General features: G+C 39.3%; 1 protein-coding gene across 8 annotated transcripts in view; it reads right to left on the bottom strand.

Annotated features, from left to right (window-relative positions):
* Positions 1 to 14,565, bottom strand: part of USH2A (usherin) — a 373,983-nt gene extending 359,418 nt beyond the window's left edge. For 6 of the 8 annotated variants that reach the window (XM_071426043.1, XM_071426058.1, XM_071426066.1 and 3 more), the window contains exons 1-3: positions 14,337 to 14,565; positions 13,175 to 13,854; positions 7,828 to 7,993 (exon numbers count right to left, since the gene is read on the bottom strand). In XM_071426043.1, coding sequence (XP_071282144.1) covers positions 7,828 to 7,993; positions 13,175 to 13,659 — 651 coding nt within the window. In that variant the 5' untranslated portion in view covers positions 13,660 to 13,854; positions 14,337 to 14,565. Of the gene's footprint in view, positions 1 to 7,827; positions 7,994 to 13,174; positions 13,855 to 14,336 lie in introns of those variants that run through there. The other 2 variants (XM_071426050.1, XM_071426100.1) reach the window with 2 other exon arrangements.
* Positions 14,566 to 15,383: the final 818 nt, after the last annotated feature.

Here is a 15,383-nt window from a genome sequence, read left to right as displayed (position 1 = left end):
CTGGGATAACAAGTGGAGTTTTATCCCTTGCATCCTCCATTAACCCCAAAAGTTTCTGAAAATATCACTGAGGATGAACAAAATGCACAATGGCTTCAATATAAGGAGAAATCTCACTTACGAATGATTTTAACATGTGATAAAGTTCTATAATCAAAATATCAAAAAGCATAAGAATGATAAATGAAAAGAAACTGGGAAAAGAAATCAGCAAAAAAAGAAGTTGGCAGACAGCAGATTTAAAATAAAGAACGATTTCATACAGCCATAATGCCATATGAGGAACTCATTGCCACAAGAGTCCATTGCCAAGATATAAATTATATCTATTTTTACATATAATATATATTCATAATTATATTTATCTATAATTATACATATTCCAATTTGTAAATTAAAAGAAAAATAATTAGACTATTAAACTAAAAACAGGTCAGTTAGTGACTATTCAAGACAGTCCAGCTTAAGAAGTTTCAAAACCCACTGATTTTCAGAAAATAAGTCAATGATACATCTAAAACAAAGTTATTCCTATTAATGTACTCTTCTTTTATACTCCAAGACAGGCTTTCTAGACAGCTATCAAACAGAGTCTTTAAATGATGCAAAAATTAGAGCATTACTGAGCCAAGGCACTAGAATGAAACAATGGACAAGAGGAGTTCCTTTCCCTCTCCCATCCCAGATCCTTCTAATTTCTACACAACCCGATCAGTTGTTCAGAGCCAGGAAATATTCTTTGCTTCCAGGAGAAAATGATACATGTGAAGTCTTACAAGATTCCCCCTCTGAACTGCCACCAGCACACATGGATTTTGTGTTGTACAAGATCTACACATGTAATTTATGTCACCCTCCATTTGTTGCACACACAGATGTTAACGCAAGATGTAAGACAGAGTTCACACATAAATAATGGAGGTTGCACAAAGAACAACCTGAAAGTTTCACCTTCCATTTCTTGATCACACTACTGATTTAAGTCTGTCTTTAACCTACAAAAACCTGAACCAAAGGTAGAAATTAGTTCTAAAAATAAATTAATAATACACCCAAAACAGACAACCAAACCCAAAAACAAACACAAACCCACAAAAACAAAAGCTCTTCTATTTGGCTGTACTCATGAAGTTTTTAGACTCGTCAAAAAAAGTTTCAAGTACCTTGTGAAAACATTTATATAAAAACTTGCACGGCATAAAGCAGAAAGGACAATTGTTCAGTATTTGCAATCCATCGTTACCAGCAAAGATGCTGCAATCAGTTGCCTGTTTTCTGCTCACACACTGTGCAGCCAAGAACTACCTGCTGGAGGACCTTCTGCCCACATTGCAAATAGTGTGCTCTATATGGTGATAATCCACGGTACAACTTCAAGCTTGGTCTCTCCAAAAAGGAATCAAATGGAAGCATCTCAATAGTAAAACAAGACTCAAAATAGACAGAAGGCAAACCTGGATCAACAAGAACTCTTCCTGTACACAAAAGTGACAATGTGGATGCACCCAGCAAGTCTCCTCTTAGTTCAGCGTATCAACAACTATAAAAAACACAAGGAGACACTTCCAAACTCATAGTTTCTCCCCATGCAATTCAAGGGCACACAAAAGTACCTGAGACCTGCAGGACAGAAAGTTCTGAGACTGGGGGGAAAATAAGAAGGCAAATCATTCTTAATGGAGTGTTTTCATTATTAAAAATACAATTTAATTGGCTGCAATTTATTTTTGTATAAGGAAAGAAACTTCTTGCAAAGCAAATTGAAGATTGATGCTTTTCAAATCTTGAAACTCTCTAGACAAATAAGGCATAGCTTCTGTAAAACATTCAATACCACCTCCTCTCAGTACTGGCCACACAAAGATTTAATTCCATTCCTACCATATGTAACAGTTTGGGCAGATTTCAGTGGTATTTTCAACTGCAATTACAGAATACATTTGCAATTTCCAGAAGTGGAATCAAGATGGCATTGACAAAACCTGTATTTTTGGCGTTCTCTGAAATTAAAATCTTAGCCCAGGCAAAGTTCCTTGCCTTGTGTTCCGAGGCAGCTGTTAGACTGCAAATTTAAATCTGCAAATATATTCAAACTCATACTCAGGCAAGAAAATAAGTAGTTTAAGAGACAGTTTGAGTAGAATCAATCATCTTGGAAATACGCTGCTTTCTCAAGAAGCTGAAGGTACAGCAGAGCTTTCAAATGTACACAGTCAGCATCCTAATACCCACAGAACACGAGGAGAAAAGGCAAGAATCATAGTAGGACCTCTGGATGCAGGAAAAAAAAAATAAGTTTTACGGATATCAAAGAACACAGAGGCTGCATGTCCAGCAGCAGTACCTGAATGGCCTACAAGAGTAGCAGAACAGATGCTGAAGCAGCTCCATGCTCATTGTGTCTGTGAACAGTTCTTTAAACACACACTCAAATACATGACAGACTGTAATGCATGTTTTATTTCCACTGTCTAGCAGGAGCAGAGCACCAGCCATATGGATAGACTGCATCCTCACAAATATTTTCAACACACAATTGCAATTAATAGACAAGAAGCTCCCAAATGCAGAATTAATGCAAACTCTCCACTCCCTTCTTGGACCTGACAAACTACTCTTAATAGATAGTAAGTGATGACTTCAAAGAGGAGATCAAAGCAGTTTGTTAAATCAAAATGCTTTCTTGCTTTCTCATGTCCTTATTAAAATTAGGGACCATACATTTTAGAACACCCTGTATTTAGTGAGACATACATAGGGAGTGTATAGAATAAATGTTTGCCTCCCTGCTTTTAAGTCTCAGGTTCTTTGCTTATAAAATAAACTGTAAAGTATTCAAAAACTTGTGCAGAAAATAAAAGGATTTCACAAATTGGAAAGGACAAGTTTTCTCTTGATAGTCAAACAGTTATGATGTAAAGCGGTCTCATTAAATCATAAGTACTTTAACCTTTTCTTGAAAGAACTGGAAGATTTAAAGATTTATAAAGAAATTTTGCCTAAACTAGGAAATGACTCATATTTGACATGTATTGAAATGATAATGCTGATTTCAATAGGCACTCTAAGAGCATTTTCCTCCCAGGAGAGTAATTCAGTCACGGTTACCTCTCTGCATTTAGATTTTAAACTTACTTTCCAAAGCTTTTAATGTGCTATAGTCTGCCAAAACATGGCAGAGTTACATAGATATGATCAGGCAAAATAAAGGCTAGCAAAAAGAGTATTTTTATAATTTCAGACACTAAATATGAAACAAAAACATCAATCTGACATGTTCTCAAAGAATCTCCTGTTTCAGCAGCCTCATCTGTATCTGCAAATTCATGTTTTAACTCCACTCTTCTTAATTGGTTAAATAAATTCTAAAGTATCAAACAGAAAGTGAAATACTCTTAACAGTGAAACTGAAAAAGAAAATACACAATGGTGCTGTTGTTAGTAAGTGTAATAAATTTGATATTGGTTTCACTTTGCAGAGATATATGGTACACAATTGACCTTAATTATGCTCAATTTTTTAATTCTTTAGAAGTTAAGATTTTAAGAAGCCAATTTTTCTGAGGTTTCACTTCAGTTCATATCAGATTCTTTTAAGTTAAGGCTATATATATCTTTTACTCCAGTGTGTACCTTCAGAGTTTTTGCTAACATATACCTAAAACTATATCCTTAAAAATATCATTAAATCAAGATCAAACACACATTAGGAACCTAAAACTTTCAGAAGCCTGAAAGACTTGATCCTCATCAACTGCAAACAACTAGAACAGTAGAAAATTTTGTAGAGGAGTTTCAAGTTCACTACTTTGCATTTTGTAATAGCAATTTTATTTCAAGCCACTTCCCTCAGTCTTTTTGGTCATGCCATTCTTCCTGTAAAACATCTATCTGTTCCCTTTCTGATTATGTCTATTACCAGCTGCTATGATAGGAATTCTTAATATTTCTGCCAAGATCATTAACAAAAATAAAACACAAGGCTGGTCCAAGGACTAATTCTCAAATAATTCAATTGGTTTTGTGCCTGCCCCCTCCCCAGGATTATAAGTTCCTCTGAGCAGTATCTATTGCAATCCTTCCCATGAGCATTCCCTTTGACCCTACAACTTCTCATAGGTTGTCACATCAATGCTAAACTCAACTCCAGATAGACAAAATCTGACACATTTACTTTGCCTGAAAATCAGCTTTCTCATCAAAAAAAAAAAGCTAAGAGGCTAGACAGTGATGAGCTATCTATAGGAAATCCACACTGCATTTTATCCCCTTTTTCATTTAGATCCACATCTTTATCTATTTTTTCAAAGATCATTTCTAAATCCTCATACGCCACTGCGTCAAGACATAGGTCTGCATTACCAAGATCCTTTTTCCTTCCTCTCTGGCTGGGGTGGAGGTAATTTTTTTTTCACAACACTCCAGTGCTGTGTTTCAAATCTAGGGGTAAAGCAGCATTCAGAACACATCAGTATTTTAGTTGTTGCCAAAGAGAGCTTGCCCAAGTCAAGACCTTCTCTTTTCCCAGTTGAACTTCTCATCCCACCTCAGCAGTAAGCCAGGGCTGGACCAAGAAACTGGGCAGGGGGACAGCTAGGACAAAAAGATATTCCTTACTCTATAGCCTCATGCTCAGCAATAAAAACTAGGGTAGAAGAAGAAATGTGAGGTGATAGGAATTTTACTTCCAAGATGGCCTGCTGCTAAGAAATTGGTTGGGCAGTGGTCTGCTTGTGGGAGGTGGGGAGTGATTGCCTTTATATCATTTGCTCCTCTCCCAGCCCCTTTCTTTAATGAGTTTTTCTCACTTTTGCTATTTCTGTTGTCTCCCCTGTTCCACTAGTAGGGGTGAGGAGGGCCCAGGTGCTTGGCTGCTCGCTGGCATCAACATGACACCTTTCCCAAACAGAAGCATTATGGCTCCATCTCTGACTGGTAGCTTTGCACAGAATGTCTCTTTGTCAAAGGATTTTGTGTGCCAGTTCTTCCAGAATTTTTGGACAAAGACCATCTGTTTGCAGCAGCATGTACACAATCAGCTTGCATATTCATGTTTCTACTCTTTATGATCACTTTTGTTTCCATACATTAATTTCTGCTACCCTGATTGGTTTTGCTCTGTGACTCCTGAAAACAGAACCAAGGTATTTTTTTATTTTGAGGGTCTTACTCAAATCGTCCTTAATCTCAAGCACACTCTGACTGTACTCAGGTCATGCCTTCTTACACAAAAAAAAAATTGTAAGAATTTTTTACCATTTGACAGTCTAATTAATATCAACCACTTTCGAGTTTTATTTCTATCCTACACAGCATTCTCTGTGAATCCGCATCCCCATTCCCCAGTTCTCACACTCTTTGCCCTCTCTAACTGCAGGGGTACTTATTCACACAGACAAGCCTGGGCAGTACATAACCATATTTTTTTTCCTTTAAGGACAAAAATTTCTCTTAATTCTATTTTATCAATTTTAAAAAACTTCCAGGCTTTTTTTCCATTCCATGTCTGGACCCCAAAGTTTACCTTGTTTCATAAAAGTAGTTGCATGTGTTTGTTCTCTTTGAAACCCAAAAGTGTTCCTAGAGAACCAAAGAACTGTTTATTCTTCTGTTTCATCTGACTCTAGTTATGAATGCTCAACATTATTCTTGAGACCTACGCCTCTGTAACGCCCTCATTACTTAACAAAGCTGGTATCCCCAGACTTTCTGCTTCAGCAACTGCTCAATGAAGAAACCCTTCAAGCAGAACACACAGGAATGTTCGGGCCCTGCTCCTGTTAGCAGAACTTAAATTTCCCAGCCTGGAAAATAAGTCTCTGCAATGACACAGTTCTTAACAGTAGTTCCCTCTAACAAATTACATATCTAAATACAAACCCAAGGACTTAAATTCCTAGATTACCTCAGCAGAATTAATTTACTAGCCTTCTCTTCCCCTAGAATTATTTTATTCCAAAGAAATTATTTTCAGTCTGTGCTATCCTTTCTTCTTTCCTTCCCTCTTATCATTTAATTACTATTTGGTGCTATTCCACCATTTAGCTTTCATTTTTATCATTCCTGAATAGGCATATGCTCTTACACCTGAATTCCAAACATATCTGCCATCCCACCATGTTTTTTCTCTTTCTAAATTCAGTTTCATATCTGTAACCAATACTTCACACTCCTTTGTCATGGTGTCTGTTGCCTAGCATCTGGGTGTATGAGACACAGACACTTCCAGATGGAAGTTACTTTGCATACTTTTGTATGGTCTTGCTCATGTTGTCATTGTCCGTTATGGGAAAAAAAAAGAAAAAATGCTTTTGGTCCCCTGCTAAAAAACAAACAAACAAATCAACCATCCAACCTTTGCCTAAAGTTTGATGGCCAGGCCAAGGGCTGGCCAGATCAGCCAGATCAGGCTGCAGCCACTATCATCTTTAATGGCAAGTTGCATCCTACAATAGCACCAAGCACAGGAAGGCTCTACCCGAGCTCAGAAACTCTGAAAAGGCATTAAGCCTGCAGTTTCTTTAAGGGTCTAGAAGCTATATTTCTTTACTCCTGCTATGAGTTGAACGTCTTTCTACAGAGAAACAAAGGACCAAATTCCACAGGGTGCTTCACATTCCTTTGTAATGCAGTTCAAGATCTGTGTGTGTATTTAACCAGCCCTTTCACTTTCACTTGGCTGTGCCAGGCTTTAGCAGTTCCTGAGGTACAAAATGTGGCTGACAGCAACAGCAGTAATATAGCACCCTTGGAGTGCTTGAAGTGTAAAGTTCATTAGTTCTACCTTAAGGTCACTCTTTTAATCCAACAGCCAAAATCTTATTCACACTACCATGCTGTTATCCTGGAAAAAAGAAAACTGCAAAAAAATCAAGACGTCAGCTTAGATACTTCTTACAAGTGACAAGATCAGCACTAAAAATCCAAATCACAGTCAATACCTTTTAGCAAGTTTCAAGAAAGCAGCAAAACTATTCTTGATTGTGCTGTAGACCAAACGAAATTTAATAGAACGGATAAAGAAAATGAAGGAAGGAAAAGATAAACATTTCAATACCTGATAATTGTGCTCTATAATTATTAGTTGAACTTGGCTCACAAATAGAATTTACTAGGGTGTCTGTTGGGAATTACAAGACATGCAAATAACTGAATTTTAATTTCTTCTGTGTTTGTTTACTGATTTTTGTACATACAGTTTAAATTTTAACAAACTCAATTTTGCTTTATCCTCAGTGGATATTTGTACACTTATTAAAAAGTTATGTCAACAGAAGACTTTTAGAACACAGGGATTGTGCTCTGACTATTCTGAATCATATTTCTATAATAAGAGGTAATAGCTCTGTAACTTACTAGCTTGACTGATCTTGCACAAACTCACACATTTACTTATGTGCACTTTTACTTATGTAAGAAGTTTTTAAAATTAAATGGAACAGAACTCCATAACTTAAGTACATTAGCATGTATAGATGAGAATGGCATTCCCTTCTATAGGAAATAATCTGAGACCCAAGACTAATCAGTAATGTTACATATAAGTATCTAAAACATTAATAAAAGATTTTCTTCACCTCACACATTCATGTTTTTAAAGGTGAGATTTTTCAGTTTTGTACAGCCTGCTTGTTCAGAAGAATGGGCACAGCATTTCTTTCCAGTCCTAAATTAGCAAAATGCACTTTCAAATTAAGATCTTTACCTATGAGACTCAAGAGTTATCATTTACATCCCCCAATTTATCCTTTTATAATTATACAGTTATATTACTCTCACACAAACGTTGTATTTCAACAAATATTAAATCGTTTTTTTTTTACTTACCTGCACACTAAGATGAATCCATTTCTTCACAAGAATTCTCCCCAGTGTCATTACTTTTATTGGTGGCTGCAAACCATTTACTGTGCGATAATAAAACATGGTCTCTTTCTCAGAGATTGTGAGTTTGAACACAGTCTGCCCATCAACAGCCTTTTCTATCACACACCTTTGGAAATAACCAAGAAAAACAACATAAGGTCAGAGGCACACACATATACACATCCTTGCCAAGGTGCTATCCTGTAAAGTGATGCTAACCAGGATGTATTAAAATAAACATTAAAAATACAGCTCTTGAGAAGATGCTCAGTGACAGTGAAAGTCACAAGATGTACTAAGTGTAAAAGAACTTTAGCAAAGATATTTTCTGTCTCAATCTGTGAAGGTTTTGGGTTGTGTTGGGGTTTTTGTTGGTTGTTTTTTGTGTTTTGCTTTGTTTATTCAGTGCTGGCAACCCCAGCTCATTTGGGGGTGAAAGAGAAGTCCAGTTTGCCTCCTCTCTTGAAGGTTCCATGACAGAAACCACAGTGAGTGTGCAAGTCTCTGCCACACTTTTCATACAAAGCTGTGCAACTTAGTACATCCCGTGGAGGCACTTTAATTTTCCTTAGTCTAACAAGGCAAATGCAATATAACCACAAAAAGCAGTACAAATTACATGCTTTGTTAATAAGTCTTCCATCTTTCCACCCAATCTGCACAGGTAAGGCAGCCATAACACCAGTTTACTCTGCACTCTCCCCTTTGCAATGTCTTTCTTTAACCTAAGAAACTAGACCAAGGCAATGAGGATATCCAGACACTTACTAGGAAATTTTTCCCCACAAAGAAGTCACATCAATAGCAAATACAATAATGTCATATAAGGTACAGAGAATACCATGCATAGCAAATTATTTTGCATTTCAAACTGCTGAAATGTTTTTGCCAATCCAATAACCATGATGTCAAGAGTCCTGAGAAAGCACAGGCTCCATATACTTGTGTAAAAAGTTTATATTTTATTAAAGCAATCAAAAATACAAGAAAAAATTATAAAGTTCTATGCTTCCCACTTGAGCTGATTGAAAAACACATTTCTCAGTGGTACTGACCCATGAAAAATCTAATATTTTAACAGTTACATCAGACTAACTTAGTGCATTAAGTCATAAGACGGAAGCATATAAAATTTGTATGAGATTAGTATTTACTTACCCATATTTCAGAGAAAAAAAACGAAACCAGAAAACCCTTACCTACTGATGTCTTCATCTACTCTGCATTTTTAAAAGAAAACTATCAAAAAGGCTGTTCTTTGATACTGCCACTAGTCACTAATTCACCTTTAATTCCAAGGAAAAATTAATTCCTGCTGTTACTATTCTAGCCTGCTGGAATGTTGTCAATGAAACACCTTGCAAAATGAAGACTTCTGTTTTCCCAACCTTACTAAAACCACATTTCTTAATAAATTGTCCACTGGTCTTTTCAATATTTTGTTTGCTTGTAAACATGCTAGTTTTGTTAGATAATAAATGTGAAGGAGGGCTCAGCTAAGTAGCAAAATATTTAGGAACTGGATTTACCCAGTTCCTGGATAAACAATAATTGGATAATCCAGGGTTTTGTTTATTTTACTTATCTAAAACAAACATCCCCACATTGTTTTTATCCCCAAAGGTGTCATGACTTTAAGAAGGGAAGCGACCTTGATGTGCATCACTTTGAAAACTGAAAGAACAAATGTGAATTGTGACTTACTAGTAAAAGAGGAAAATCAAGAGGGAAAAGAGAAGATAGGGAAGGAAAAAGAAAAAAGAAAAAATCCAAACTAGTCCTATCATAGGTGAAATAGTAAGAGGCATTACTTCTGACTCTGAGCTTGATTTTCCATTCCAGCCATGATTACAGAGAGAAGCCACTATTCTTTGTGAAGTCTTCAACTTCTGGTAACCTGCAGTCCCACAGAGCCAATACCTGACTACATACATCTCAGTGGTGGGGTTGGAGGGAAAAAAAAAGCCAATACACAAATCCACTCAGTCAGCTTTCAAAGAGAAAAATATTCTAGAAAATCTAACATGGCTGCACTGGTGCTGCCCACACAATAACTGGAGCAAATGGGAACACCTGCACTGGTTCAAAATCAGATACCCCTTTCAGTCTAATTCCTAACATAAAACATCTGAATAGATAGTAAGTAGTACCATATGGTTTTAGTACCTTAGATAAATAAAGTTTAAAAAAAATCAATGTGCTACCCACTTCACAATCAGGCCATTCCTACTGATCCTTTTGCTTGTAAAAGATCTCAGTTCACTTCTTGACACCACCAGTATCTTCTGGGCATCTGAACTTGTTCCAGTTCACACTACATTGATATAAGCTGTCTGTAATGGTTACTCACATATGCAAAGCTTGTACCCATATTCTTATCCCATTCCATTGTGAAGGGCTATCATCATACAGTTTCCTACATTGAGCTAATGCTTACATACAGGCTACACACAGGCTTACTGAAGGCAATTATATTAACTGATGAGTACACACAGCAAGAGAGGAAGCATGAGGCTAGAATGCAACTCAGAGGCAAGAACTCTGCCCACTTACTGCCTAAAGGGAACGAAAATTTAAAGACTGGAGTACAAATGTCAGTGCTTTCTCACTCTTGTTTTTCTTCAATATTTCCAATATGCAGTGACTTAAAAGCATGCCTACAAATATCTCTACTAAACATCTTAGAAGAACATCAGGGCTTCAAATAAATCTGTAACATGACCTGACTCTTCTCTCTGTGTCAAAGTGTATTGTCTCCTAGATTCACATAGAAAACTTGGTATATGAAACTGATGAAGAAAATTCTTGGTGTCTCTGCTTATGTACAATCTTTAAAGGGCTTTCAGACTTGGATCCTCACATCACTCTCTCATTTCAGCCAGCACAGTAACTTCTAACAAAAATCCTGCTATTCTCTTACATGGGTACATGCCTAACTGAATGTCACAGGATGTAATGGGATACTGTACAGCAACACTCCTAGCTTCTTTCCTAAGCACACACTCTCACAGACAGACCATATAAAATTCAGCACAAAAACACATTAGTATGGCATGTCCAAAACACAGGGGGTATGCTGTACTTGACGTAAGAGCACTTTGCCAGTAAAAAAAAAACACCTTGTTAAACTTTCAATCATTCTTCTGGCAAAATGAGCAGCTCATTCTGGCTCATCTTCCTAATGCTTTGTGGGAAAATAAAGATTTTGTTAGAATGCATCCCACTTCTGTGAGGCTCCTCTGCTGTGATAATGGGGTTTAAAAGGTCTCACAGATGACATGTAACAGGGACAATTCCCCACCAGGGACTTCAAAATGTAAGACATCCAGTAAGTCAAACTTCATCTGCCAACCTGAAGGACTCACTAAAGCAATATAAGAAAAGAGAAAGCATCTTAGTCTGCTGGTAATTATTCTCTTTTGTAAGACGCCTTCTGAGTCAAGCTTCAATGGCTATTCATGTGCAACAACTGTTCCACCACAACTGGAGTTCAGTATTCCTTTTATGAAAAAAGAAAAATTAACACAATTCTTTCTGTGCCAGTGAAACAAAAGCACCTGGACAGTGGCATATCATCCTGACCACTGGAATAACTGCTGTCCATCTTCAGTTTTCAGGACTGGGCTGTACCATTGTCTTTCCTACATGTTGAATAGCAGCAAATCTCACACAGCATAAGAATGAAGTGATCTATTACAAAAATTGAATAAAAACATTTAAATTTTAAAGTGATCTATAAAACCCGCTGAACAGGAATATGTACACTGTGTAGTTATTAACACAGTAGCAATTGGAAGCTAATCTTTTGCACTAGTCCATGGCTTATCAGTCATCAATAGAGTCTGGTTTCTTCACAGCACTAAATCATTTGAAACTAAGGACATAACATTTCATTGTTTTAGGCTCCACGCATCAAAGCCTATCCCACTGACAAAAGACTTTCACAGATCTCACTCAACACATTGCTGCAACAGCTTGCTTGGAAATTAGCAGGATGCTTCTGCTTCAAGTTAGGCATGTGCTTTGATGAAGGAGACTCCAATGAGCCCACACGTGTGTGGACAGGAATTCATGGCATGGGAACACACCAGAAATGGACTCTCTGACATTCAAGATTCAACCATTATATAGAAAACTACAGGCCAAAGCTCCAGGGATGCCTTTACACATACCACCAGCTGAAATTATTTAACTTCAGCACAGAAGTCCCTTTTGCTCTGCAGATATCATTTATTTCCACTCCATAACCACAAATTCTACAGTTAGGTCAAGTTTTTTAAGGTAATTACCACTGCATAAAACATACTATAATTTTAGATTATGATTTTAGATATTTCTATTTTTTTCTGATTACTTTGCTACCCTTAGACAAGTGACAATTTCACATCAGCATGCAAAATAAGTGTCAAGAACACCTCAACAAAGCAGATCATTAGCTACCTTCTAAGAATACATTCTAAAATCACTTGTGGCATGTCGTCCAAAGGAAAAAACTATACTCTTTGTGCTTTATGTTAAAGAGACCTACACAATGAAGGTATGAAAGAGTAGAAGGCTCTGCATTTTGTGATAGATGACTGAACTTTTTTTGCAGGATCTGGGATACATTTTTCAAAAAGCAGGTTTTTCATTATAGTAAGGCCCAGTCAAGCTGAAAGGTCACTTCTAACAGCAGTATTTCCTGAAAATGCAACATGTAGGCAAACAGGAGAGGGAACATGTTTAGCCACTTCTATTTTGTGAGCACCTAGTGAAATTTCACTGGCAGTTTAAATAGTGGAATCATTTGTTAAAGCAGCAACGCAGTCTGCCAGTCAGGCAACATTCCCCAGATCCTTCAGGAACACTATGACCTCTTTTTTATATGTCCAAAACCTACATTTTGGTGGCTTTCCGTGTTTGTTTTTAAGACAAACTTATGTTGGAGAAGTCCTAACATCTTAGACAATTTTTTTTCCATCATGAAAGCAGCAACAGCACAACCCTGTGAACATGTAATTTTCTAGCAGTTTTGAGAAGGAATGCGAATTGGAAACACAAATTTCTCTTTTTGAGAAATACATGCACATTATGTATGAATAGTTCCAAACACTGAAAGCCATTGAGCTATCATCTGAGTCAATGCCATGAAACTGAAGCCAATTGTCTTGACATCTGGGAAGACCCCAACCTAAATACGGCTCTGTAAACGTCACAGTTTCTCACCACACCTTTTTAAAGTTTAAAGAGCTTGCTAATAATGACTGTGACTACAATGATCAATTTTTTTAAGAGCGCCAGGAAAGTAAACACCTTCAATACTACTTACATTACACCTTCTTGCTCAGGTTTCAACCATACAGTTAACGTAAATGAAGCTCCAAGCCTTGGAAGACGGGGAGTAGAGAAGCAATCCTTGTGATTATGAAAAATAAAACTGGAAGCATTACTGGAGAACCCTGGATGCAAGTCCCTCTTGTCCTCTGTGATACAGGTACCAAGGCCTTCTGAAAGAAGTGGTTTGTAGGACGAAGGTGACGACCTATATGGGCATTCCTGAACACAAAACTTCTGAGTGCAGGATATAATACTTTGAACAGCTACTGAGCTATGACAAAAAGTACTTCGGTCTGGCAGCCCACAAGTGGCTTGAGTTGGCACGATTGACACATTCTTGAAAGCTCCCACATTTTCAAGCCTAGGGAAATGTCCCTGAGAGCTGACCAACACAAAGGAGTCATAATAAGTTAAGATTAATGTTTCAATAGCATGAAACAAGAAACGACATGTCAAGGAAAGAGCCCGGCAATTCATGTTTACAAAAAAGCTCCTCCTGATTAAAGCAAACGTAAATAAATAATGATGTCCATGTCGGTAGCAATGTCCTCAGGTGCTGTGCTTTAAGAGTTTATGTAGCGTTTCATCCTCAAAACGCCCATGCAAGGACTCAGTCACAAGGGGCATCTACGTCTTCTGGCCAGCGAACCACACGTGGGTGACAGCCGGGATCTGCAAACCACAGAAAACAGACACAGTCCGTAGGAGAAACCTGCTCTTTTGCACCAACAGAGGTGATGCCCGGCTAGTGATTTCAAGGGTTTGAATGTTTCGTCCAGACTCCAGCCAGCAGGCCCACCTGCACACCCTTGCCGGCTAGGGCCGAGCCAAGACATGGGATTAGGCCGGCTCGAGGGCGCGCAGGCTCATGGCCGAGCGGAGTTTATCCCGGAACTGTCGCGTTACCTGGCTTTGTGTGTCACAGCAAGGAATACGGGACACGGCAGCAAACCGGGACACGCAACTTGGGCCTCTCAAAGTCTCTGCTGAGGGTTTCGGGCGAGTTGGCCGGACCGGACCTCACGCCTACAGCCCCCCGGCGCTTACCTGGGCCTCGCACGGCTCCCTGGCAGCTGCCACCCCCGCACCGCGCCATTCCCGAGGGACACCCCGGGGAGCCAGGAGCGCTGTTCCTACCGTCCCCCCGTGCTTACCCCGCCGCCCACCTCACGCCGGCTGCTCCTCTCAGCGCTCGGCAAAGCTGATTAAAACCACGTTCCCCATCTGTCCCGTGTGGAGCTTTTTCTAACAGCGAGCGCCAGCGCCGGAGCGCCCCGGGCCGGGGCAGCGGTGGCAGGGCTGATTTAGCGCTATTGCCCGGCCGGGAGCGGCGCGCAGCCAGCGGGGCCAGCGGAGCCCGGCGCTCCCCGCGGCGACGCCGCCGTCGCCCGGCAACGCCGCGGCCTTCCCCGCCCCGGGCCCCGCCGCGCGTTAAAGCGGCAGCGCCGCGCCCGGGCCGGAGGCAGCGCAGCGCCGGGACAGCGCCGATCCGCTGCACAGCACCGGGCCGCCGCGCTGGGCTCGTTTTCCGCAGGCACACTGTGCCGCGGAGGAGCGTCCTCAGGCGCGTTTTCCCCGCATCCCGTTTCTCCCTTTGGTAGCGCTCTGCGCAGCGGGCACAAACGAGCTGCAAAGGTGTCGTCGGTGAGCTGGGCATGAGCTGCAGAGGGTTGTTTACACGTGTTTCTGGACAGAGAAGCACTAATTAATACGTCCTCTGAGGATATAGGAAGCATCTATAAATTTTATCTGTACTGTGGAAGTTGCATGAGCTGCAACCTGGCTGGTATATTTCCCTACAGTTTTGTTGCTATTGCCTCCAGTAACTTGTCACCTTAGCATATTTGGACTTTTACTGGCTACATAACGACAAAATTCTTTGGCAGCATATACAACTGCTAAGAAATCATCCTCTGTCATAACTCTTAATGCATTTTAACAAGCCCTTCATCCCATATCAAACAAGCTCCTTGACCATTCCTGGAACATCTCTGCTTTAATACAGATCTTTTTCCTAAGGTCATAAAAGATAAATAGTAATTCCTGCTGAAGTGTTATCAGTCATTTTGCAGTGTTTTCATGTTCTGGTAGTCATTCAGCATCGTAGCTCTGTTGTCAGAATTACATGCCCTAAAGTATTCAAATGTAAAGAACTTTGTTTACCACAGAAGGGCCGGGGGGAAAACATTTGTCTGAGGCAC

Source organism: Agelaius tricolor, unplaced genomic scaffold (genome assembly GCF_023055355.1).
Source record: "Agelaius tricolor isolate 1412-34295 unplaced genomic scaffold, bAgeTri1.0.p SCAF_1, whole genome shotgun sequence".
Lineage (NCBI taxonomy): Eukaryota > Metazoa > Chordata > Aves > Passeriformes > Icteridae > Agelaius > Agelaius tricolor.
The sequence above is the reverse complement of the archived record's forward strand: the minus strand, read 5'-3'. Positions and strand labels throughout refer to the sequence as shown.